General features: G+C 44.0%; 1 protein-coding gene across 4 annotated transcripts in view; it reads left to right on the forward strand.

The window, feature by feature from the left end:
• Positions 1 to 24,967, forward strand: part of HDAC9 (histone deacetylase 9) — a 1,168,275-nt gene extending 1,143,308 nt beyond the window's left edge. For all 4 annotated transcript variants that reach the window (XM_063921745.1, XM_063921748.1, XM_063921746.1 and 1 more), the window contains one exon: positions 24,373 to 24,967. In XM_063921745.1, the coding sequence (XP_063777815.1) occupies positions 24,373 to 24,561 (189 nt within the window). In that variant the 3' untranslated portion in view covers positions 24,562 to 24,967. The remainder of the gene's footprint in view (positions 1 to 24,372) is intronic.
• Positions 24,968 to 27,904: the final 2,937 nt, after the last annotated feature.

Genomic DNA, 27,904 nt, shown 5'->3' on the forward strand with positions numbered 1-27,904 from the left:
GCTCGGTAATTTTCTTCGCATCGCAGTGAAATTCCGCTTAGTACGCATGCGCAATATTCGCACTGCGACTGCGCCAAGTAATTTTACAATGAAGATAGTATTTTTACTCACGGCTTTTTCTTCGCTCTGGCGAACGTAGTGTGATTGACAGGAAATGGGTGTTACTGGGCGGAAACACGGCGTTTTCGGGGCGTGTGGATAAAAACGCTACCGTTTCCGGAAAAAACGCAGGAGTGGCCGGAGAAACGGGGGAGTGTCTGGGCGAACGCTGGGTGTGTTTATGACGTCAAACCAGGAACGACAAGCACTGAACTGAACGCAGATGCCGAGTAAGTCTGAAGCTACTCTGAAACTGCTAAGTAGTTTGTAACCGCAATATTGCGAATACATCGGTCGCAATTTTAAGAAGCTAAGATACACTACCAGTAGGCGTAGGCTTAGCGTGAGCAACTCTGCTAAATTCGCCTTGCGAGCGATCAACTCGGAATGAGGGCCTTTGTTCTGTCACTTATTTGCTTTATTGTATATTTCACTACAGTACAATTTATTGTTACTGTAATGGTTTATAATGTGGTAATATCATTATCCTATGAATATCGGGGCCCCAATTTGCCATTTTTGTCATTTCTGGTAGCCGGTACCTCCCCAGAGACCCGTAATATAATGAATGCCCTTTAACTGTTGTCTGAGAGTAACCCCCTGGCCTGACTGGCTCAGCTCTTTGGGCCTTATTTAGAGGTGCATGCAGTGCTAATATTTGCACAGTTGAGCAATTAATTGCTACTGCGCATGCAGGAAAAGTCTAGGTAACCCTTACTGCGCATGCATGAACCCATGTATGCAATGGCAGATGCATTTGCGCTCGGCATCAATATGACTTGAGATGGCATCTGGGATCCATGGGCATTTCCAAGTGAGATTGGGAGGTGACTTAAAGTGATCGCGAAAAGTGGAGGTGTCATGGGCATGTTATGGGAGTGTCATGGGCATGTTTCAGCAAGTTACAAGGGAGGCTGTGTGCCAGGCATGGGCTGCTCGAGAACTGATGGCGCTTGGTGGTGGAGTGATCGGATCCACCAGCGCAGTTGAGCATTGCTCAGATATGCATAGCTGGCGTTGCAGGGTTTGCTCAGTCCGTCGCACTTGCGAATCCATAATAAATTAAAGCCGCACAGGATTTGGGGGCACATTGGGGTCTATGTAGTAAGTCTTGGAGAGAGATAAAGTGCACAGAGATAAAGTACCAACCAACCAGCTCCTTACTTGTCATTTTCAAACGCAGCCTGTAACATGGCAGTTAGGAGCTGATTGGCTGGTACTTTATCTCCATCTACTTTATCTCTGTTCAAGGCTTAGTACACTGTCTCCCCTTCTGCTCCTCCTACCCAGAGTCTAACTAGCTCACCCATCACTCCTTCAATAATGAGATCTAAAATATATATTTTTACCAGTGTGGTTTAAAACATATTTATTTCACACTTTCAATACACATTGTTGGACTTGACAGTGGGATAAACATTTTTTATACTCCAAACATAATAATAATTTTTTAAAAAACCTTTGTCAATGAGTATAGTCTATTTCTTTCCAAGTTAAAAGGAGCATTTGCAAAATACCTTCTCTTCTTTATTCCTCAAAAATGCATGGGATAATTCAATTAAATTACACAATTTTTATCTGAGCAAAATCAGAACCGTTTCCTTTCTCTTTGTGTTTACTTTCCTGCAGTAGCTGACATCAAAAAATGTTTTCTGGAATGCTTGGGCTAAATAAGTTATGCTTAACTCAATATCTAATATAAATAGCCCTGGGGAGATTCAGCAGTACAATGATAAAAGCTTCAGTTTCTTTTGCTAACTTGCCACACTCTACTGCTATAGTATTTCTTTAATCACCAATCTTTATGTGCCTTCCTGACCCTAAGCTCTTTGTCCAAATAACTGTGTATTGGTATCAAAGGACTGTGTCACTAAAGAGTGAATGGCTTTCATTTTTTTTCTTGCAAAACTTCCGGTAGTTCGCATCTGCAAAGAATTAGCCCAAGTAGACTATTTTTTTTATGCTGCCTCCCAGTCAGAGCCCCATCTAGTGGAAGTTGCTTTCTCTAGGCTGGGGTCACGGTTGTCAGAAATAGCTGGACACTATCCGTTGTGTCCATTTAAAGTCGTTTCTTAAATTTGCTGAGTTTTGATGATGTTCTGTGTGTGTATTACATGATGATGATGACTACAACATTATTAAGGCAAACATGGTATTGCTGCAAAGGATAGATTGCAGATATTCATGGGATTGATATACAGTAATTGGGAATATACCAGTGGGAGGCAAACAATCAGCAAAAATTAGGGCCCATAAATATATATATCTATATCCCACAAAGCGGTTAAAAGGGGTGAGATAATTATTGTGAATTCCCCTCACAGAGGAAAGTTAAGACAGCCCACCCAGCCGGGGCTATAAAGAATGCATGGTCATATGGATATTCATTTCCAGAAGGCACCAGAGCAATTTTCCAAAGGATTCAGGCGAGTGCCGATCCATTTGTTACATTTATATATATATGTATATATATATATATATATATATATATATATATATATATACACAGTACTATTTTTCTAGAAAAATAGGTTCAGGAAGTCCTGCGGTGGGCGGAGCTGTGGGTAATGTGGGAGGATTTACAGTGGGTGGGGCATCAATTGGTGCGTTGCAGTGCTCCCTTCTGCAGCCAGGCAGCCTGAGGGGAATATTTTTACTTCCCGAAAAACTGACTTTGCAAAATGTCCAGTTTTATGTGAGTGATAATTTTTATATGGGGCCACAATGAATGATGAAAAAATTGTGAGATAATGCAATGAGAATTTAAAACTAAACGTTCTCATTTCACAATTTTTTCATGATGAATATGTTCCCTAATTAAAATGTCATACATGAATATAACAGTAAAATCATTCTCCTGTTTTACCCTAAATTTTCACAGCAACTTTCAGAATTTGAAAAGTAAAGGGTAATTATGTAATCCATAGTCACACACTGCGTAAAAGTGAGCTACCATATGGCAATAAAATGTCAAGTAATAAAGCATATAGCATGAGGGGCCGAAAGGTGCATTGCTGAGTCCCTTGGCAGATATTGCTTTAGGACTGGTTGATGTCACTCTAGCCAAACCTCCGTCACCCCTCTCAATTCTAAGCAGAAGGGGAGAGTTTGTGGGAGGAATTGGTGCCTTGAAGGGCAGTGCCAAATTTCCCAGTAGCCATTCCCCATACCAGAGCTGGTCTTTTTGTTCTGTAGCACCAGTGGGTGGGGCTTATAGGAGTAGCAGGCAGCAATTTGCATGCAGAAGGTCCGGGAGCAGTTGCGGCTATTGCCTAACTGCAGCTTGGTAGTCAGTCAACCCTGGCTGTTATTAAGTGGGCGAAGCTTGAACCAGACACTGTAATGATGTCCATGCAGAGCAGCCTGTCACTATTCACATCCCACCCACTGATGCCTGTCCTTTAATTCTAGAAGCAACAACAAGTGCAAGGATGTAACTAGAAGTCATAAGTCTTAAAGACTTAAAGGCGGTCAGTGCACAAATATATTACATTTCCTGAAGTATTAGCTAAAGGAAATGTAAGAAACCAACTCGGTCCTTCGAAATACCAGTATTGTGTGCACAATGTTATAAACATTAATGAAGCATTTAATTATTGTACATTTTTTCTAGCTTTCTATTACAGGTAAAGAAATATGTGATGCATCATGTAATTTCCTCAGCCAATGGTCCATTACATTTTGCTATTAAAATGTATTAAAATGTCATGGAACATTTACTTTTGGAATCCACATTTCTTAATATTTTGTTTCACAAGCCTTCACTGCAAAAAGTGCCTTCAACGTAAAGTTGGTAAACTGGTCACCAAGATAGAAATTCCAAGAATTATGCATATAATAAAACAGGAAAAATGTATCTCTCTCTCTCTCTGTATATAATAAATCACAGGGGCTCTGCACTCACTATATTAACTAACATAATAATCAGTGGAGTTTTAGTTCATGTATTGATCAGTGCATTTAAGCCTGCAGCACCTGGCATGGGACCCCACTATACTGTAGGACCTGCAGTATAGTAGGGTCCCTTGCAGGGGGCTGCAGGCTTAAATGCTTTGATCAATACATGAACTAAAACTCCACTGTCTATTATGTTAGTTAATATAGCGAGTGCAGAGCCCCTGTGATTCCTATTTAAACAATGTGGTCACAAACCATGCTGCACACCAAATCTAGGAATAGGTGAATGCCGCAGAATAGTGTTTTTTGTTTTATGTAGTAATATCTATCTATCTATCTATCTATCTATCTATCTATCTATCTATCTATCTATCTATCTATCTATCTATCTATCTATATATATAAACAATAGCACAATATTGTCTAATTCAGTCGTCAAATTTGTTTGTGATTTATCCTTCTAAAGGGGACAGGTGGAGGTGTTGCCTATAGAAACCAATCAGATTCTCGCTATAATTTATCTAGTACAGGTTATAAAATGATAGCTAGAACCTGATTGGTCGCTATGAACAGCACTTTCACTTGTCCTCATTAGAAGGTTTGAAACATCTCCCACAAATTGTCCCTTAATTAATGATCTGTAAATTATATCTGCCCCGTTAGGACAAAGTTAATACTCTATCACTCTGTCAAAATTTAAAGGAGAACTGTCACAAAGTTAAAAAACTAATACTAAATGACTGCTTTTTCAGGTTGGTCTTCATCTAAAATCACAACTGAAACATACATATATCAGGCTTTGCCAAATCTCATACTCCCCATGCTGGGCTATTCTCTTTGGTAAATTTAAAAAGATCACTATTTAATTAAATTATAATATAAATTGCTTATCCTACATCTAGTAATGACTCAGCAAAGAAAATTGTACTTTGAATGACTTTGCCATGCTAGGCATATTGGGCCTAATTCAGACCTGATTGCTGCTGTGTGGTTTCGCACAGCAGCCGATCAGGTCTGAACTGCTCATGCGCCGGCTCCGCAGTGCACCGGCACATGCCAGACAGCCGACGGCCATCTCAGCCCTGCGATCGCCTCTGCCTGATTGACAGGCAGAGGCGGTCGCTGGGCGGGAGGAGGCTGGCCTGCGGCATTTGGCAGCCATTTTAGGGGTGCGGTCCGGGCATTGCAGGCATGCCCGGACTGTGCGGGGGTGGGCTGCATCGGCTGCATGATGTCACACGCAGCCGCTGCAAGCCGAACAGCGACAAGTAGCTCCCTGCCAGCGTGCAGGAGCTGCGCTGGTAGGGAGCTACTCGTCAAGTACAAAAGCATCACCGCTGTGCGATGCTTTTGTATTTGTGCGGTGGGGCAGACCCAGACATGCGGGGCGGACTAGACCTGTCCTGGGTGTCCCCCAGCATGTCTAAGTAACTGATTGTAGCTACAATCCACTCTGAATTAGGCCCATAGTTATGTGTTGTACATGTGGTAAGCAGCATAGGGGCACTACCCAATTCCTATCCCGGCCTCTCATTGAATTAGACTTTTAGGGAGAATTTTACCGAAGGTCGATTCTAATCGATTTAAATTTGATTAAAATCGATGTTTGGTTTCAGGGGCTGAAAGACACAGTTGCTAAAAAGTGATTTTTTTTTTTTAATATTAATTTTTAAATATTAATAAATTTGTGTTTTGGACCTGAAAATACAAAATCGATTTTGATGCATTTTCATAGATTTTTAAATTGATCAAAATTGATCAAAATCCACCTTTAGTAAATTGCCCCCTTAATTTACTAACCTCATCGTACCTCAAGAGGAACTTTGTTTTCTGTGCCACAGCCCCATTCTCTTCTCTCCTTGCACTTCCACGTTTCTATCTTCTACTGCCTGACTTCTCTCATCTATTCTAATGTCCGCAGCTGCACATCATTTACCATGGTAGAGGGTGGGCCTCTGAGGCTATAGTGCTTACTGGGGCCCGGCCAGTGTCGGACTGGGGCATGAAGGGCCCCCCAGGGGAATGCAATGGTAGGGGCCCATGTTTAGGGGTGTGGCCATTCTCCAGAGGGGGTGTGTCCAGCCTCCACAGAGGCTTGGCTAACCATTAGAGAGTGCATAGTCTGGGCCCCATTATATATTTATATAGTAAATACTGCTAGCGCATGCATGATAATGTACGAGATTAATAACAGCAATGCACTGTAGAAAATACACCATAGTCCTGTGCAGTATAAGGTAACACATGTAATGTATAATTCAAGTGCACAGTCTGGAACCTTGATCCCTAGAGGGGAAGGTGGGGCCCCCCAGGCAGTGGGGCCCACCGGTGGTTTCCCCTGTACCCCTGTGAGCCAGTCCAACACTGTCCCGGCCCTGCTATAGAGGCACAGCCATGCCCAAAACATGGAGTGGCTATGCCCCCCTGTGCATCTGTGGTTAGGACCCTGAGGTCCAAACATTGTGGCCACACTACCTCTTTTTACAAGGGCCCAGTATATCTAATTACAGGAGGGTCAAGCAAGGCTGACAACACACCGAATTTGAATTTGAATTATACATTACATGTGTTACCTTATACTGCACAGGACTATGGCTTACATGAACAAAAGGTCATTGATAGTCAGATTTTGTCCCAAATATGAGTTCCAGGCCCCAGCACAGTTTTGGTTATTTAGCCACTAGATTTAAAGCTGTAATACTGTAAGTAACAGTAAACTAAACAGTAAATTAATACTGCTTTAAATCTAGTGGCTAAATCGCTGAAATCACAACAGTGCCAGCAACTAGCAGGCTCTTACATATGGGCCTTTATAAGTAATTATGTATAAAGTGACTTTATACCCTCCATATCAGGATTGGGGAAAGGCAGAACTTCAAGATGATACATTTTAAAAGTCAGGAGGTTTAATACAGATAAAAAGGAACTCTCCAATAAAAGGGATAAATGTATTCATGATACCTAAGTGCTAGTTAACATAGGTGATTGACAAGATAAAGGACCAAGATAAACAACAAATATAAACAAAGTTACGTTCTAGCAAATATTCCTCAAAGTAACAGAACTGTGGGGATCCCATGACATGAACCCCTACAATGGGGTAAATTTACTAACATTCGTATTTTCCCGTCTCAGGTCAAAGTTCAATCACGAATGACATCGAAAGTGTAAAACTGCAACTTTTTGAATTTATTACGACTAATTTACTAAGCTGTCGTATTCGGGTTTTTCTTTTGTTCCGATGTCGATGTCATTCGTGTTTTTTTTTTTTTTTTTTTTACGGCAGTGATTAGCAAAACACTGCCGACTTTTTAAAAATGAATCTCGGCCGGATCTGTGTGATCCGTGCTGGGGTTCATTTTTTTTTTTTTTTTAAATTAAACAGTGTAAAAAAAAAAAAAAAATTGCGTGGGGTCCCCCCTCCTAAGCATAACCAGCCTCGGGCTCTTTGAGCCGATCCTGGTTGCAGAAATATTGGGAAAAAAATGACAGGGGTTCCCCCATATTTAAGCAACCAGCATCGGGCTCTGCGCCTGGTCCTGGTTCCAAAAATACGGGGGACAAAAAGAGTAGGGGTCCCCCGTATTTTTAAAACCAGCACCGGGCTCCACTAGCTGGACAGATAATGCCACAGCCGGGGGTCACTTTTATATAGTGCCCTGCGGCCGTGGCATCAAAAATCCAACTAGTCACCCCTGGCCGGGGTACCCTGGGGGAGTGGGGACCCCTTCAATCAAGGGATCCCCCCCCCCAGCCACCCAAGGGCCAGGGGTGAAGCCCGAGGCTGTCCCCCCCCCCATCCAATGGGCTGCGGATGGGGGGGCTGATAGCCTTTTGTGATAATGAAAAGATATTGTTTTTAGTAGCAGTACTACAAGGCCCAGCAAGCCTCCCCCGCATGCTGGTACTTGGAGAACCACAAGTACCAGCATGCGGCGGAAAAACGGGCCCGCTGGTACCTGTAGTACTACTACTAAAAAAATACCCAAAAAAAGACAAGACACACACACCGTGAAAGTAAAGATTTATTACATACATGCACACAAACATGCATACATACTTACCTTATGTTCACACGCAGGTCGGTCCTCTTCTCCAGTAGAATCCAAGGGGTACCTGTTGAATAAATTCTACTCACCAGATCCAGGGTCCCAGGGTCCTCGGGGCAACCATTTGTAATCCAGGTACTTGAATAAAATAACAAACCGCAGACCCGAGCCACGAACTGAAAGGGGCCCCATGTTTTCACATGGGACTCCTTTCCCCGAATGCCAGAAACCCACTCTGACTTCTGTCTAAGTGGGTTTCTTCAGCCAATCAGGGAGCGCCACGTTGTAGCACTCTCCTGATCGGCTGTGTGCTCCTGTCCTGACTGACAGGCGGCACACGGCAGTGTTACAATGTAGCGCCTGTGCGCTCCATTGTAACCAATGGTGGGAACTTTCTGCCCTGCGGTTGACCTAAAGTGACGTCACCGCTGAGCAGAAAGTTCCCACCATTGGTTACAATTGAGCGCATAGGCGCTACATTGTAACACTGCCGTGTGCCGCCTGTCACTCAGTACAGGAGCACACAGCCGATCAGGAGAGTGCTACAACGTGGCGCTCCCTGATTGGCTGAAGAAACCCACTTAGACAGAAGTCACAGTGGGTTTCTGGCATTTGGGGAAAGGAGTCCCATGTGAAAACATGGGGCCCCTTTCAGTTCGTGGCTCGGGTCTGCGGTTTGTTATTTTATTCAAGTACCTGGATTACAAATGGTTGCCCCGAGGACCCTGGGACCCTGGATCTGGTGAGTAGAATTTATTCAACAGGTACCCCTTGGATTCTACTGGAGAAGAGGACCGACCTGCGTGTGAACATAAGGTAAGTATGTATGTATGTTTGTGTGCATGTATGTAATAAATCTTTACTTTCACGGTGTGTGTGTCTTGTCTTTTTTTGGGTATTTTTTTAGTAGTAGTACTACAGGTACCAGCGGGCCCGTTTTTCCGCCGCATGCTGGTACTTGTGGTTCTCCAAGTACCAGCATGCGGGGGTGGCTTGCTGGGCCTTGTAGTACTGCTACTAAAAACAATATCTTTTCATTATCACAAAAGGCTATCAGCCCCCCCATCCGCAGCCCATTGGATGGGGGGACAGCCTCGGGCTTCACCCCTGGCCCTTGGGTGGCTGGGGGGGGGGACCCCTTGATTGAAGGGGTCTCCACTCCCCCAGGGTACCCCGGCCAGGGGTGACTAGTTGGATTTTTGATGCCACGGCCGCAGGGCACTATATAAAAGTGACCCCCGGCTGTGGCATTATCTGTCCAGCTAGTGGAGCCCGGTGCTGGTTTTAAAAATACGGGGGACCCCTACTCTTTTTGTCCCCCGTATTTTTGGAACCAGGACCAGGCGCAGAGCCCGATGCTGGTTGCTTAAATATGGGGGAACCCCTGTCAATTTTTCCCCCATATTTCTGCAACCAGGATCGGCTCAAAGAGCCCGAGGCTGGTTATGCTTAGGAGGGGGGACCCCACGCAATTTTTTTTGGGAAAAAAACCACTTTCCCACCCCTTCCCACTGATAGACATGCACGGATCTCATGGATCCCTGCATGCCTATGCAATCACGAATATAAAAAGCAGGTCTGCTTTTTTTTAGCACTTTTTTGCGATTTGTAATTTTTCACGGCAGTGTTTTCCTCTTTGGAGATTTGCACTTTTTAGTAAATTACCGAGTTCTACTAATTTGCTGGCGTATTTTGACCGATGGTGTATTCATTCGTATTTTTTTACAACTACTTCCAAAAAAATACGAATGCCCTCATCTCTGCCGTGATTTGAGTTTAGTAAATTACCGAGATGACACTTTGAAGAAAAAACGGCATCTCGGTCAAAATCGGGACCTTAGTAAATTTACCCCAATGTGAGAACCATCACATGCAATTGCTGGTGTAACATCCAAAGAGAACCCAAATGTTTACTGGACAAAATCAACATGGCATCTTGTGACCCCCCCCCCCCCCCTTCCCCCACCCCACCAGTTTTTGTCAGTAGAGAAAAAGCAGCAGTTGGAATTCTGGTAGGAATGAATTCCGAACCTTAGGGCCATTGGTGCTTTAGGGGTAATGGTATATGTGCTGGAAAATAAAATATGCGGTTTCATGTTTTTTTTCTGTTTACAGTAGAACTTGCTGTAGTTCTGTCAGAATGCATTGCATCTGTTGACAAAACACAAAATACACTGAGGTAATGTACACCCAAGTAGTGTGATGCAATGTGGAGTAAAAGTCATTTCCCTCTGTGGTGATATCATGCTCTATGCTTTGACTTGACATTTTAATCTTTGTACTCTAGAGGAAGATCAACATTGCACAAGACGTATAAACCATCTGACCAAATGGGCAATTCTGTTTTACAGTGGGGAGCGTACCTAATGAGCAAAGTTGGTTCAACTTCCCTAAACAAGACACACAACTTTACAATGGTCCATAGATAAAATTCCTATTCTTGTATTCCCTCTGGATGGATATTTCACCCTCAAAATGCTCCTTTGAAAACCGTTTCTAGATGAAGTGTTGCAGGACTGTTAGTACTGGAATGTACAGAATGTCCTGAAAAATACTATACAAAAAACAAAACACTGATATAATAAGAAGGCTACACAAGACCTTATATTAACATTTGTCCACAGGTATTAAATACAACTGTTTGGACAAGCGTCCTCATTCTGACACATCATTATTCTCAGTCTGGATCATTTGTATTATTTTCTCCAAACACAGCATGACATGTCAGATGCCCTTATAGAAGAACACTAGAATATTGGCCTGGGAGAATAGATGGATGGGGATAGGGAAAGGGTTTGGGGATTCATCTGTGCAGCTTCAAGCAGTGAAGTATTCACATAGGAGGTGGCAGGCAGGAAACCTGTATCTTACCAAACCTGACGTCAGGAAAATACCACTAAATTGCCATTGTATGCTTTTGTTTTGCCTCATTTCTTCTTTTTTTAGAGGGTAACTTCTGTTTAATAAAATAAGTCATGTTTGTGTACATGCTTCATTAAGCTAGTGTGCTTCCTGGAAACAATAGTGTTGTGATTTATACATCTTGTAACTCACTTAACTTATTATAGCTATACTTGTGATTGGAATAATGACTTGTTACTCTGGGTGTGTTTGCTGGTTTCCCAGAACAGGGACACAGAGTATTAAACAGTCGCAACTACTGTAGAGTATGTGTCATAGGGAGACTGTCTGTTCTGCTGAGCATGCCCTGCAGGAGGATCAGTATGATATCCCGGCTGTTGAGATCCCAGCGGTCAGGACACCGACGCCGCGTTTCGATAGCCGGGATACCGGCAGTCAGAGCAGCGAGCACAGTGTGTCTCTTTGCAGGCTCGCTGCTCTTGCCGCGCTTCGGGCCTGGTGGCAACCTTCGGCGATGACACATTGGAACTCTTTGATGTTCCCAAACTATCTGATTAAAGCAGACTGAATAGGGAAATTAAGCAAAACCATTACTGAGTTTAATGTGAGCTACAGTAGGTGAGGATGATTCCAATGTTTTTAATCATGTCAATCTCAGTGTGCATTGTGTAGGGAAAGAGATGCTACTGCACGGCCAGATGGAGACCCCATTGAGGCCTAGACAAGGCAGCAGTTCTGTACCCCAATCTAATCTTTAGTAGAGATGAGCGGGTTCGGTTCTCCAATATCCGAACCCCCCCGAACTTCACCTATTTTACACGGTTCCGAGGCAGCCTCGGATCTTCCTGCCTTGCTCGGTTAACCCGAACGCGCCCGAACGTCATCATCCCGCTGTCGGATTCTCGCGAGATCGTATTCTATATAAAGAGCCGCGCGTCGCCACCATTTTCACTCGTGCATTGGAGATTGAACGGAGAGGACGTGGCTGCGTTCTCTCCCTGAAAAGCTCCGTAATCTGTGCTCAGTGTGCTGCAAATATCTGTGCTCAGTGTGCTGCAAATATGTGTGCTCAGTGTGCTGCAAATATCTGTGCTCAGTGTGCTGAAAATATCTACGTTCTCTGCCTGAAAACGCTCCATATCTGTGCTCAGTGTGCTGCAAATATCTGTGCTCAGCTCTGTGTCAAGTATACTATCTCTGTGCTGCATTATTGTGAGCAGTATATAGTAGGACAGTGCAGCATTTTGGTGACCAGCAGTATACATATATAGTACAGTACAGTAGGCCATTGCTGTATCTTGCAGCTCTGTGTCAAGTATACTATCTCTGTGCTGCATTATTGTGAGCAGTATATAGTAGGACAGTGCAGCATTTTGGTGACCAGCAGTATACATATATAGTACAGTACAGTACAGTACAGTAGGCCATTGCTGTATCTTGCAGCTCTGTGTCAAGTATACTATCTCTGTGCTGCATTATTGTGAGCAGTATATAGTAGGATAGTGCAGCATTTTGGTGACCAGCAGTATACATTTAGTACAGTACAGTAGGCCATTGCTGTATCTTGCAGCTCTGTGTCACTTCTAGTATCCTGATCAGTGCTCAATATCTGCTGCATTGTTGTGACCAGTATGTATACTGTACTGTGCGACGTGTGTTATACACCTGGTGATTTTATACATCCTGTAATCTGTACTGAGCGTTGTGTGAGATACACCTGGGGATTATACACCCTATATACTGTACTGTGTGATGTGTGAGATACACCTGGGGATTATACACCCTATATAATTATTATTATTATTATCCTTTATTTATATGGCGCCACAAGGGTTCCGCAGCACCTAATTACAGAGTACATAAATAATCAAACAGGAAAACAGCAACTTACAGTTGATGACAGTATAGGACAAGTACAGAGTAAATAAACATAGTTACATCAGCAGATGACACTGGAATAAGTATCAGGTGGCAGAAGACTGCTGGATGTGGTACAGTTGAAGATTATTAAAGTAAGACAAAGGATAAGCACATGAGGGAAGAGGCCCCTGCTCGTGAGAGCTTACAATCTAAAGGGGAGGGGTAGACAGACATGGGTGACACAGATGGGGTACATAGAGTACGTGGAACAGAGCGTTAGGATGAGATTTGGCTGGGTTTGGTGAAGAAGTGGACCCCCAGAAGGCACAAGTCAATACTTAACATTGCAACATTTTACTGGGCTATACAGGAGAAAATTAAAAATAGGGAAGAAAAAAAAAAGAATCGATAACTTCTACCGCTTTCAAAAAGGTCAATGGAAGCTGAAATAATGTACAACTACCTCATGGAAGCCAGATACAGTATACCAAACAGTACTTAGCAGAGTTAGGAATTAGTGCTTATGAAATACAGTAACATTTTGTCATAATATTTCAGAAACTGCATGGCTGGTCTCTTGCACTCTTTTGCTCTAATACACCATCTGCTTTAGGATTTATATAAAAAAACATTATGTCTCCATAATCCCAAAAACGTCAGTCTTCTTGGAAAGTGGTTTGTTCCTTTGTAAGGGAAAGAGAACAAATGTTCTCAAACAATGGTTTCTCAATTTCTTTTTCCTCTGGGAAGGGATTGTGGATTCGCAGGAATATCTGAGCATTTCTGTAATCAGAAAGCAGCGACTCTCTACAAATGTTTACGAATAATTCCAGTGATTTTGTCAGTTTCTTCCAGTGATTTGGACCAATAATACCATTGATTAGAACTAATAATTCCAGTGATATTGAGGTGTTTGTGTCGCTTAGCTTAGCCGTCCAGCGACCACAGTGCACCTCTTTTTCTCTTTTCTTTGCATCATGTGCTGTTTGGGGCCAATTTGTTTAAGTGCCATCCTGTCTGACACTGCAGTGCCACTCCTAGATGGGCCAGGTGTTTGTGCCGCCCTCTTGGGTCGCTTAGCTTAGTCATCCTGCGACCTCGGTGCAAATTTTAGGACTAAAGATAGTATTGTGAGGAGTGAGGTGTTCAGAATAGACTGGAAATGAGTGGAAATTGTGGTTATTGAGGTTAATAATACTATAGGATCGAAATTACCTCCAAATCCCATGATTTCAGCTGTTTTTGAGGGGTTTTTGAAAAAAACCACCCGAATCCAAAACACACCCGAATCCGACAAAAAATTTTCAGGGAGGTTTTGCCAAAACGCGTCCGAATCCAAAACACGGCCACGGAACCGAATCCAAAACCAAAACACAAAACCCGAAAAATGTCCGGTGCACATCTCTAATCTTTAGCCATAAAATAGTATCACAAATCAGCAAAATGCCTCCTGGATGTTTACCATCTAACCACTGTCTCTGTAGATTTGGTGCTAATAAGAGTAGCAACCGAAAATCAGTGTTACTAGTAACAGCTACATTACATTATACAGTTACTGACAGTTGGTCTGCACCCTGACCCATGCCACCCCAGGGCGAGTAGCTCTGCCTGCTGGCATGCTGAGATGGGAAGTGCTGCAAGGCAGGGAAGTGCCACAAGGCTCACGCTCCCATGGCTGGCCACACCCCCAGTGATAGATGGCCACACCCCCTTTTCCATGTGTGCACATTCACATTGCTATTAATATAGTGTTTAGTTAGTTTAGTTTAGTATAGTGAAATTGTGATTACATAACACAGCAGTGTGGGGGCAAATAGCCGTGTTATGATTAATGTTTATATGATCTGTCAGTTGTATGTGTATAATCACCTTGCTGCCCCATGTGCTCACCACTATGCCAAACTTGTTTGTGCACTGACTCCTAAAGAATATCCCATGGAATACATGAGGTTGTATGTCCTCTATAGCCTGCTCATGCTCTGATAAAGCTCTACAGCTTCTTGCAAGTAAAGGCCAACTACCACGTTTTCCCTGTGAGCTCATCTGCTCATTTTGCTGACAAAGGGCCTGGTCCAAACTGGCTTGCAAGTCCACATTGATCTTGAGATTCTAGCAACTGCACATGTGCCCGAGGCGGCATATGCGATTCAGAGTCACACTCACCTCAGCCGCAGCTACACATGCAGGTGACTAGGCACAACTGAGCAGCACCGGGGCATTCATATGCAGGATAAGTGTTCTGTGGGCCTGTGGAACGCATGTTGATGGAATTGCTTACACAGGGGTCCATCTGATTCAGAGTTTTGGCCCACTCTGGATCAGACGGATATCCACATTTTCCCCGAGCATGATGTGACCAAATTGTGTGCAACTCTGAACCAGACCCAACAACTTTTTATATTCTAGCACTGTTCTTATATTTAACGGCAATAGCTTGTCTTTATTGCCCAATGGGGGTCATTCTGACATGTTCGCTTGCTACTATTTATCGTAGCCGAGCGAACGGGTACCCACTGCGCATGCGCCGGTGCACTACAGCGCATGCCAGACGGCCAAAGGCCATCGCTGGGCTGCGATCTCCTCTGCCTGATTGACAGGCAGAGGTGGTCGCTGGGCGGGAGGGGGCGGAACGGTGGCATTTGGCTGCCGTTTCGTGGGCGTGGTCCGGCCAACGCAGGCGTGGCCGGACCGTGCGGGGAGCAGCCCACAGCTGCTGCGTGACGTCATACGCAGCCGCTGCGGGCCGTCAGCGACGAATAGCTCCCGCCCAGCATGCTAAAGCTGCGCTGGTCGGGAGCTACTCTTGAAGTGCAAAGGCATCGCCGCTGTGCGATGCCTTTGCACTTCTGTGGGGGGGAGGGGGGGCTGGCACTGACATGCAGGGCGGACTAGCCCTGTGCTGGGCGTCCCCCCGCATGTCAGTGTGAATGATCGTAGCTGTGCTAAATTTAGCACAGCTACAATCATCTCGGAATGAGGGCCCATGGCCCTCATTCCGAGTTGATCGCTAGCTGCCGTTGTTCGCAGCGCAGTGATCAAGCAAAAAATCAGCACTTCTGCGCATGCGTATGGTGCGCAGGCGCAACGTACTTTCACAAAATCCGATGCAGTTTCACGCAAGGTCTAGCGGCGCTTTTCAGTCGCACTGCTGATCGCTGAGTGATTAACAGGAAAGGGGCGTTTCTGGGAGGTAACTGACCGTTTTCCGGGAGTGTGCTGAAAAACGCAGGCGTGTCAGATACCAACGCAGGTGTGCCTGGGGAAACGGGGGAGTGGCTGGCCGAACGCAGGGCGTGTTTGTGACGTCAAAACAGGAAATAAATAGTCTGAAGTAATCGCAAGGTAGGAGTAGGTCTGCAGCTACTCTGAAACTGCATGAAAAAATGTAGACGCCGTTCTGCGATCCTTTCGTTCGCACTTCTGCTAAACTAAGATACACTCCCAGAGGGCGGCGGCATAGCGTTTGCACTGCTGCTAAAAGCAGCTGTCTTTTGGAAATGAGTGACTAAAAATAGACTACATCTTGTTATTGGGCACATACAGGAGCCCAGCACAAAGCTGACATAATGATATCGCAGTATTACATTTTGCCTCACATGGACATTCCATCCATTGTGCTGGTTTAGTAGCTACACATTTCAAAAAGTCTTGTACATCCTTATAGATGAATTTAGGGCCTAATTCAAGGTTGATCGCAAAAGCAAAATCTTCCTCTAATGGGCAAAACCATGTGCACTGCAGGTGGGGCAGATATAACATGTGCAGAGAGAGTTAGATTTGGGAGGGGTGTGTTCAAACTGAAATCTAAGTTGCAGTGTAAAAATAAAGCAGCCAGTATTTACCTGCACAGAAACAATATAACCCACCCAAATCTAACTCTCTCTGCACATGTTATATCTGACCCCCCCCCCCCCCCCTGCAGTGCACATGGGCCCTCATTCCGAGTTGATCGCTCGCTAGCTACTTTTTGCAGTTGTGCAAACGCATAGTCACCGCCCACGGGGGAGTGTATTGCGCTTTGCAAGTGTGCGAACGCATGTGCAGCCGAGAGGTACGAAAAAGTTTTTAGCAGTTTCTGAGTAGGTCTGAACTTACTCAGCCCTTGCGATCACTTCAGCCTGTCCGGTCCTGGAAGTGACGTCAGACACCCGCCCTGCAAATGCCTGGACACGCCTGCGTTTTCCCTACCACTCCCAGAAAACGGTCAGTTGACACCCATGAACGCCCTCTTCCTGTCAATCTCCTTGCGATCGATTGTGTGAATGGATTCTTCGCTAGAAGCATTCCACAGCAACGATGCTGCTTGTATCCGTATGACGCGCGTGTGCATTGCGGTGCATATGCATGCGCAGTAGTAACCTGATCGCTGCGCTGTGAAAATCGGCAGCGAGCGATTAACTCGGAATGACCCCCATGGTTTTTCCCATTAGAGAAAGATTTTGCTTTTGCAATCAACCTTGAATTACGCCCTTATCCCTGTACACACGAGTGTTTAAAAAAAAAAAAAAACACCTTGCTTTGCCATACTTTGGCATATTGCTTTTACAGCATGTTCTCGATGCCTCCCTGGCACAGTGTTCAACATGAGCGCTGTATGCAGTCTTGAAATTGACAAAAAGCGAATCCTTGTCAGAAAGTGTTACAGGTCCATCCACTCTGGGCTATCAGCATTCAATGCCATTTTCCCGGCTTTTAGAATATCAGATTAAGTGATCCGTGTGTATGAACTGTCCAATAAATAAAATAGAATAAAACATAACAAAACTCAATCAATACAATAAAAATCGAAAACATTAAAAATAAAACAATATCCTATAAAACTTTATTTACAAAACATAAACGTGCACCCTTTTATCTATCTTCCTCTCCAGTTTGTCCATGTGTTCCCAATTTTGAAGTGGACAGGGACAGAAAAACCAATAGCCTATTACAGGCCTGGCCAACCTGTAGCTCTCCAGATGTTGTGAAACTACACATCCCAGCATGCCCTGCCAAGTTTTAGCATTCCCTAATAACAAAACTGTGGCAAGGCATGATGGGACTTGTAGTTTTACAACAGCTGGAGAGCCACAGGTTGGCCAAGCCTGGCCTATTAGATAATCAGAATGTTGACATGAGATAATAATAATAATAGTAATAATTTTATTTATATAGCACTCTTTCTCAAATAGGACTCAAGGCACTTACAGTGACCTGTTCGCCTTTGTGATTAAGCTAGTGAGAGAAGGGCTGTATATGCTAGGGCAGTGTAATGATGGCAAAAGGCAAATATCTCAATTCTCCTGATCAAAAGTGTCAGAGCTTACATGAAAGTGGGTGGCGTTTTTCCAAAAGTAGAATTTCTGGGCAGGGCTGGGGGGCATAGAGGTAGAGGTCATTTTGTTCCTATTTTATCCAAGTGAGAAGTGGGAATTGTTGGCAAACAGGAAGTGTAAAGCATGAGTTAGAAAATGGAACTACAGTAGCAGTGTCCTCCAACATTTGGGCAGTAATGTGAGGTTCACTTCAAACTTCTGCAGATTGATTGCAGTGTCAACAAGACCTCAGTAGGAAACAAGAATTCATACATCAAACTGAGCTGTAGTTATGTGACCGGCAATCAGGAGACCACTGGTCACAATACCAATGGCTAAATCCCGAACCACTCTAAATCCTGACAGTTGAGTGGGAATAAAACCTGTGGCGAGCACATCTTGCCACCGAGCCTGCAGCTTGCCACCGAGCCCGCAGCTTGCCACTGAGCCCAAAGGGGCTTGTTGCATTGCCCCCACGCTAGCATTCCACTGCCGGGATCCCCAGTGGCAGTAACACATCTCATTATACAGTGGGGATCGAAAGTTTGGGCACCCCAGGCAAAAATTCATTTTAATGTGCAAAAAGAAGCCAAGGAAAGATGGCAAAATCTCCAAAAGACATCAAATTACAGATTAGACATTCTTATAACATGTCAAAAAAAGTTTGATTTTAGTTCCATCATTTACACTATCAAAAGAACAGAAAACAAAAAATGGCGTCTGCAAAAGTTTGGGCACCCTGCAGAGTCAATACCTTGTATTGCCCCCTTTGGACAGCTGAGACCTGGCAGTGTCATGGATTGTTCTCAATCATCGTCTGGAAAGACCAGGTGATGTCAATCTCAAAGGTTTTAAAAACCCAGACTCATCTGACCTTGCTCCAACAATCAGCACCATGGGTTCCTCTAAGCAGTTGTGTAGAACACTGACACTGAGAATAGTTGACGCTCACAAAGCAGGAGAAGGCTATAAGAAGATAAAAAAGCGTTATCAGATGCCCATATCCTCTGTTCGGAATGTAATTAAGAAATGGCAGTCATCAGGAACAGTGGAAGTTAAAGCAAGATCTGGAAAACCAAGAAAAATATCAGACAGAACAGCTCGCAGGATTGTGAGAAAAGCAAGTCAAAATCCACGTTTGACTGCATGATCCCTCCAGGAAGATCTGGCAGACACTGGAGTTGTGGTATACTATTCCACTATAAAGAGATACTTGTACAATTATGGTCTTCATGGAAGAGTCATCAGAAGAAAACCTCTTCTATGTCCTCACCACAAAAATCAGTGTTTGAAGTTTGCAAATGAACATATAGACAAGCCTGATGCATTTTGGAATAAAGTTCTGTGGACCAATGAGGTTAAAATAGAACTTTTTGGCCGGAATGAGCAAAGGTACGTTTGGAGAAGGAAGGGCACAGAATTTAATGAAAAGAACCTCTGTCCAACTGTTAAGCATGGGGGTGGATCAATCATGCTTTGGGGTTGTATTGCAGCCAGTGGCACAGGGAACATTTCACGAGTAGAAGGAAAAATGGATTCAATAAGATTCCAGCAAATTTTGGACGCTAACTGGATGCCATCTGTGAAAAAGCTGAAGTTAAAGAGAGGCTGGCTTCTACAAATGGATAATGATCCTAAACACACCTCAAAATCCACGGTGGATTACATCAAGAGGCGTAATCTGAAGATTTTGCCACGGCCTTCACAATCTCCTGACCTCAACATAATTGAAAATCTATGGATAGACCTTAAAAGAGCAGTGCGTCACAGACAGCCCAGGAATCTCAAAGAACTGGAAGACTTTTGTAAGGAAGAATGGGGGAAGATACCTCAAACAAGAATTGAAAGACTCTTGGCTGGCTACAAAAAGCGTTTACAAGCTGTGATACTTGCCAAAGGGGGCAGTACAAGGTATTAACTCTGCAGGGTGCCCAAACTTTTGCAGACGCCATTTTTTGTTTTCTGTCCTTTTGAAAGTGTAAATGATGGAAATAAAATCAAACTTTTTTTGACATGTTATAAGAATGTCTAATCTGTAATTTGATGCCTTTTGGAGATTTTTCCATCTTTCCTTGGCTTCTTTTTGCACATTAAAATTAATTTTTGCCTGGGGTGCCCAAACTTTCGATCCCCACTGTACATAGTTACACAGTAGCAAGATTGAAAATGAATTTATGCTCTAGCAATGTAGAATTCAGGGCCTAAATCAGACCTGATCGTAGCTGCAAATTTGTTAGCAGATGGGCAAAACCATGTGCACTGAAGGGGGGGAGATATAACGTGCAGAGAGAGTTAGATTTGGGTGGGTTATATTGTTTCTGTGCAGGGTAAATACTGGCTGCTTTATTTTTACACACCTCACCCAAATCTAACTCTCTCTGCACATGTTATATCTGCCCCCCCCCTCCACCTGCTGTGCACATGGGCCCTCATTCCGAGTTGTTCGCTCGCTAGCTGCTTTTAGCAGCATTGCACACGCTAGGCCGCCGCCCTCTGGGAGTGTATCTTAGCTTAGCAGAATTGCGAACGAAAGATTAGCAGAACTGCTACTAAATAATTCTTTGCAGTTTCTGAGTAGCTCCAGACCTACTCACAGATTGCGATCAGCTCAGTCCATTTAGTTCCTGGTTTGACATCACAAACACGCCCTGCGTTCGGCCAGCCACTCCACCGTTTCTCAAGACAGTCCCGCGTTTTTCCCTGACATGCCTGCGTTTTAGCACACTCCCGGAAAACGCTCAGTTACCACCCAGAAACGCCCCTTTCCTGTCAATCATTCACCGATCAGCAGTGCGACTGAAAAGCGCCGCAGGATCCGCAGCAAAACTGCTACGTTTTTAGTTAAATAACTAAGCGCATGCGCCCTGCGTGCCTTGCACATGCGCAATTTGCAACAAATCGCAGCATAGCGAAAATCGTCAATGAGCGAACAAGTCGGAATGAGGGCCATGGTTTTGCCCATCTGCTAACAAATTTGCAATTACAGTCGGGTCTAAATTGGGGCCCTCACTGAGTTGGCTGGCAATTTATCCTTATACTGAGAAAAAAACCTTTCCTGACCACACAAATGGCAATTGGTTTAATTCCTTGGATCAATTACAATGATGCTTTGAAATCATTATAATTCTACATGTAAGAAAGGTGTCAATCCTCCTTTAAATCCAATCGTAGAGAAACCACCTTCATTTGTAAAATATTTTTTATAGTCTTAACAATCGTACAGAGCTCATTTTTATGCTGATTGAGAAAACATCATTTTTGCACTTAAGTATTACATTTGAATGTAGATATATTTCTTCTGGCTGTACACACTATGCAGCTGGCAATAAGGTCCAGTATTGCAATGTGTGGTTGAAAAATTATCCCCATGCTCATTAGTGATACAATGAAGATGGATTGGATAATAGATTGTTATTGAAGATGTTGGCAGATCCAGTGGGGAGATATCAGCCGCCAGTCTGTGTGTAGGATCTTCTTCCGACAGCTGCTGCAGTTCCCAGTGTTGCCAGAAGAGAAGCGGCTGCCCAGCCCACACAAGTGTAAAGGGCCAATATGAGCTCTGATCCTGTTGATCAATGCTTGAGCCAAGCAGCAGGGGTTTTACTGTGTGTGAGCATTACATATGCTATGCAGTCACCTTTCTTACACAATGTAAGCAATCTCAGTTTATTTATGTTCACTTTATAATGTATTCACTTTATAATGTATTCACATAGTGGTTAGCATTACGCCACACAGTCGTGCCCCTTTTTCACAATACATGATACTGAATTGCTCCTAAATCACATTACATCACACCATATTGCTCTTTATTCACATTAGACCACACAGTAGTGCCCTTTCTATACATAACGCCACACAGTAGAGCACCTTATACAGATAATGCCACACATTGGTAATGTATTTATACACATAATACCACACAGTGATGCCCCTTACACATGACACACATTATTAATGTCCTTATAAACATAATGCGCCTTACACATTATGCCAACTTTTATTAATGCCCTTATACACATAATGACACACATAGTTCCCCTTACACATTTGCTGCACATTATTAATGCATTTATACACATGACACGCATAATGCCCCTTACACATATGCCAAACTCCACACAGTTAGGGCCATGGTGGGAATTGAACCCATGAACTCAATGCTGTGAGGCAGTAATGCTAACCATTACACCATCCGTGCTGCCCTAAAACTTTTAACACCATACAGCTTACTGCACACCATCAGCAAAACACTAAGGGGTCAATCCAATTAGCTGCAATGTGCCATACATTACGTTCTGGAACAACACATTGCAGGAACCCTACATTGCCAATTTTGCCTCGCAGCCATAAAAGTGAAAGATTGCTAATGTAGCGTAATGGACAAATATGTGCGCAGATGTACAGCTGCACATTGCCACAAATTGAATCAACCCCATATAAGTAGAACATACCAATAAGAAGTCTGGATGCAACAACTGAGAGCCAGAGAATGAGATTTATTTGATATCAGGAGTAATGCGATATACAGGAGAGATAATTTGGATGGAAGATGGACAAGGGGTGTTGGGTCCAAGTGATGGATGGCTGAGTGGCATGAGGACAATGACACAATTCTATTAGTGAGCATTGTGAATTATTTTTACTTTTTTTAGACCCCAGTAATTAGTCCAGGATAGATCCTGTTACACAGACAATGCCCCTAGTATGTTTGTGTGTGACAGATAGGCTGACAGGACCTGCCATCCTGTAGCTTCTGCCATCTAGCGTCTGCTCCACTAACTTCTAACTTAGGGGGTCATCCCGAGTTGATCGCCCGCTGCAACTTTTTGCAGCCCGTGCCATCAACTAGACGCCACCCTCTTCCTGTCAATCTCCTTGTGATCGGCTGTGCGAATGGATTCTTCGTTAAATCCATCGCTCAGCAACGATCCGCTTTGTACCCGTACGACGCGCCAGCGCATTGCGGTGCATACGCATGCGCAGCAGTGACCTGATCGCTGCGCTGCGAAAAACGGCAGCATGTGCGAACAGGTCGGAATGACCCCCATAAAGTTAATTGCTTTTTTTGCATTCTGAATCAGGCTCAGCACCACTTCATATGTGGTTGGGAGATTGTAATACCTGACACTGGGGGTCATTCCGAGTTGATCGCTCGCTAGCTAGTTTTAGAGGCCGCGCAAACACTATGCCGACGCCCACTGGGGAGTGTATTTTAGCTTAGCAGAAGTGCGAACGCATGTGCAGCCGAGCTCTGCAAAAACAGTTTGTGCAGTTTCAGAGTAGCTCTGAACCTGCTCAGCGCTTGCGATCACTTCAGCCTATTCGTGTCCGGATTTGACGTCATACATCCGCCCAGCGAACGCCCAGCCACGCCTGCATTTTTTCAGACACGCCTGCATTTTTTAAAACACTCCCGAAAACGGTCAGTTAACACCCAGAAACACCCCCTTTCTGTCAATCTTCTTGCGGCCGCCAGTGTGAAGGAAAACTTCGCTAGAACCTGAGCACAACCACAAAGAACTTTGTACCCGTACGTCGTGCATGCGCATTGCGGGGCTTTTGCATGCGCAGAAATGCCTTTTTTTTTTACCTGATTGCCTCGCTGCGAAAATCGTCAGCAAACGATCAACTCAGAATGACCCCACTGTTACAGTATAATAATTATCTTTTTTATTGCAGGTGTCTATGATCAGTTGCCTTAAGTGTCTCACTATCATTTCACCTGTCACGGATTTCTTAAAGCAAATTTGCATAAGAATAAGCAAGTCCAGCTTCAGCTGACATTTATATCACACAGTGAAACAATGAGCCAAAATGATGTACTTGGCTCCTGCGGTAGCTTACAGGATGTCAGCTGTGTTTCTAACAATCTGCAGATTGACACTAATGTTTTGACTGTCAAGTATCGCAATTTTTTTTAATAAATACCTATCATTAGTTGGATAAATTAGTATTTAACGATCAGGATTTTTTTTCCCTATGTTCATTCAGGTACTTTCTTTTTAAAAAATTACTGAAATTTTAAAAATTGGGTCATTTAGGTCGAACAAAAGTTCTCCTCAGACTGTGAGAACTGACAGGCTTCCTGCCATGAGCGAGTGCTCAGCAAGTCCGATGACTCTCCTGTGTCAGTGTAAAAACATCTGCTGAATTAACTTATTGACTGAGCCTCTGACTTTTTTTTTTTTTTTACACGTTTATAACAGACCTGACCCAATGAACTTAATCTGTTGACATGTTTCTCCCTGACTCTTACTTGATTCCCTCTCACGTTTCTTTCTACTGTGCTGTTTTCTTGGCAACTGCAGCTCCCGGACCATCAGCGTATCAACCAATTTCATATCTACCAGGCTCAGATGGACACAGTTGGCATGGGAGGATTAGAGAAACACCGGCCTGTTTCCAGAGCACAGTCTTTCCCTGCTGCGTCGTCGTTACCTCAGCCAACTTCAAGCCAGCCTGTCAAGCATGTCTATGAGACTGGTAGGACTCCCTAAAGACCTATTTTAATAGGCAGGATAAATTCACTGTTCTTGTAGGATCAACTGATTTAAATGCTTAGAATACCTCCAGTAGCTGAACGCTCAATCTACCCTCTGATACTGCTGGATGATTCGAGGTTAGGCCGGCATCGTGACAGCCGTTGTGGCTGATAAATCAGAAGCGGTGTTTTCTTACTTATAATAAATCACTGCTATCATTGAAGGACTTTGCCAAAATATCAACAGGTGCACTTGTGGGTATTTATAGTTTTATTTTCACTTCTTGATGGTTTGGACTTCCCACGATTCATATTCGCAATGCAAAATGTGACCTGCAAAATGTTATTCCAAGCAAAATATGTTGATTGTTGTGGTTTGCCAGGATATAGGTCTTTTTCCTAATAAAGTACTTATCCAACTACTAGTGAAGTCTCTGATTAATCTGAGAACCTGGAGCTCCAGCACAATATCCATCTAATCCCTCTCCTCCCCCCTGGGTTCTGTGAGTGTCATGCGCTCCTACATATCATGGACTGTGGTACCAGGTTAGTAACAGTACTGTGTAATGCAAGTAATTGCCGACATGACGCTTATTAAAAAGTACATTGAACCCCAGGCCACAGTGGACCTTTAGGAATTGCAAGCCTGAACGACAAGTGTTTTTATGCCACTACCTCTGAGGTAGGAATGGACAGGGTCAGTACGGGATCGGCGGCGGTCAGGAGACCGCCGCCGGAAGACCGACAGCCGGGATCCTGGTGGCGAGCTCAGTGTGTTCCCTCGTGGGCTCGTTGCACTCGCCACGTTTCGGGCCCGATGGCAACCTTCGGTTGCAACAGGTTTCTATTCCCCTCCGGGTGTTGGCGTGGACCACCACCCAAGAGGGGTAACCAACCGGCGGTCAGGACTCCGACCGCCGGTATTTCAGCTGGTGTCGGGATTCCGGCGTCAGTATCCTATCCCGACAGGGGGTTGATTGACAGCCTCCTGGGATGGACATCGAAGATCAATGCATTATTTATTTATTTATTATTTATTTACAGTTTCTTATATAGCGCAGCAAATTCCGTTGCGCTTTACAACTGGACACAATTAGAAGACAAAACCGGCTAAAAACAAACAGTTATAGAGGTATTATTATTATTATTATTATTTATTACCAGTTATTTATATAGCGCACACATATTCTGCAGCGCTTTACAGAGAATATTTGGCCATTCATATCAGTCCCTGCCCCAGTGGAGCTTACAATCTATATTCCCTACCACATGTACACGCACACATTCACGCTAGGGTTAATTTTGTTGAGAGCCAATTAACCTACCAGTATATTTTTGGATTGTGGGAGGAAACCGGAGTACCCGGAGGAAACCCACGCAAGTACGGGGAGAATATACAAACTCCACACAGTTAGGGCCATGGTGGGAATCGAACCCATGACCTCAGTGCTGTGAGGCAGTAATGCTAACCATTACACCATCCGTACTGCCTGTACTGCCTGAGGTAGGTGGGCCCTGCTCGCAAGCTTACAATCTATGGGGAAATAGGCATTAATACACGAGGATAGGTGCTATCTATTGCATACAGTAGTTGTCCACCAGATTGCAAAGGTTCTTGGTGGGCTGTATGATATCACATCACAGCAATGGTGAACCATGGTCAGGAGGACGGGAGAGTGTGAAGAAAGAAAATATTTGGAGGATATGTGTGTACTGTACTGTGGGACTATAATTGAATAGGAAACCTATGAAGGTAATGTGATGGTTCTGGAATTTGATAAGCTTGTCTGAATAGGTGAGTTTTCAGGGAACACTTGAAGGTTTGAAAAATGCATTGAATTCATCAATATTTTGGAGCGATATTGATACCAATATATATCAGCTATATTGATTTTTTTTTGGGAGGGGGGTAAACATAAAGGAGGGATGCACATTTAACCTTAGAAATATTGGTAAAACAGTATGGAGGAGATGTATCAAACCTTGGAGAGAGGTAAAGTGAAGAGAGATAAAGTACCAGTCAACCAGTTTTACCCCCTTCCCCACCCGACGGACCCGCAAATACGGGAGATTATCTCCATCCTGCCCGCATCACTAAGGTGCGAGCAGGATACGGGAGACCTGCCCTTGCATGAAGGCTGTGAGAAATGAGAGGAATGAGAGATATTCAGTAATGATTCCAGGAATCAAAAAGAAAGATGGCCGTTGCCATAGTTGCTGTAAGGACTTGTGGTATCCGATCTTTAGGTCGTCCACACTTATGTCGACAGTCATTAGGTCGACCACTATTGGTCGACATGCACTAGATCGACATGGTCTATAGGTCGACATGGTCACTAAGTCGACATGTACTAAGTCAACATGGAAAAAGGTCCACATGGACTATGAATAGTAACCTGTGCTGAGCATAGTGGTAGTGGAGTGAGGTACCTTGCCCGAAGCACGTGAGGGGACACGGTGCACTAATTGGGGTTCCCGGTCACTTTACGAAGAAAACGACAGCAATAAATAAAATAAAAAACTCATATTGACCTTTTCCATGTTGACCTTGTTCAAGTCGACATAATGACTGCGTCAACCTATTTCAGGTGTCGACCTAGTCACTGTCAACCAATAGTGGTCGACCTACTGACTGTCGACCTAAGTGTGGTCGATCCACACCCGGACTTGACATAGTGTTGCTTTTAATGCTTTCCTTTCATACCACAGGATGTTTCTCAGGAGCACAGCGAGCAGGCTCCTCACTTTATACTGCATGTTTATATTCTCATTTATTTATTATTTATTTATTAACAGTTTCTTATAACTGGACACAATGATAAGACAAAACTGGGTAATAACAAACAGTCATAGAGGTAGGAGGGCCCTGCTCGCAAGCTTACAATCTCATGAATATTCATAGCTGCCCAACAGGTGGCCAACGCAGTGCTGTTTCTTGCAGTGGGCGAGTGGTGCATCCGCACGGGGTGCCCGCCGCGGCACTTTGCTGGTCCCTGTTTCCCCTCCGCCCTCTTCCCGAGTACTCCTGCTCAGGGGGCGGAGTTTCGCGGAATGACACGGTTGCGTCGTGTTTTTTTTATATCTATGGGGGGCGCATTTTTTTTTTTATGTTAATGGGGGGGGCGCATTTTGAAATATCGCACTGGGAGACAAATTGGCTAGAAACAGCCCTGGGCCAACGCCATGATGGCATGTAAGAGGGTTTATGAAGATCTATACAGCTGTAACACGGAACATGTTAGCTATGTCTATTCAGGTTGATGCGCGGCTGTGTGTACAGTAGGTGACAGGCACTCTTTAACACAGTGTCAGCTACACAGATGCTTGTCTAGTGGGCATTTGATCTTTCATAAGCATCT

This window comes from Pseudophryne corroboree, chromosome 5, assembly GCF_028390025.1.
Source record: "Pseudophryne corroboree isolate aPseCor3 chromosome 5, aPseCor3.hap2, whole genome shotgun sequence".
Taxonomy (NCBI): domain Eukaryota; kingdom Metazoa; phylum Chordata; class Amphibia; order Anura; family Myobatrachidae; genus Pseudophryne; species Pseudophryne corroboree.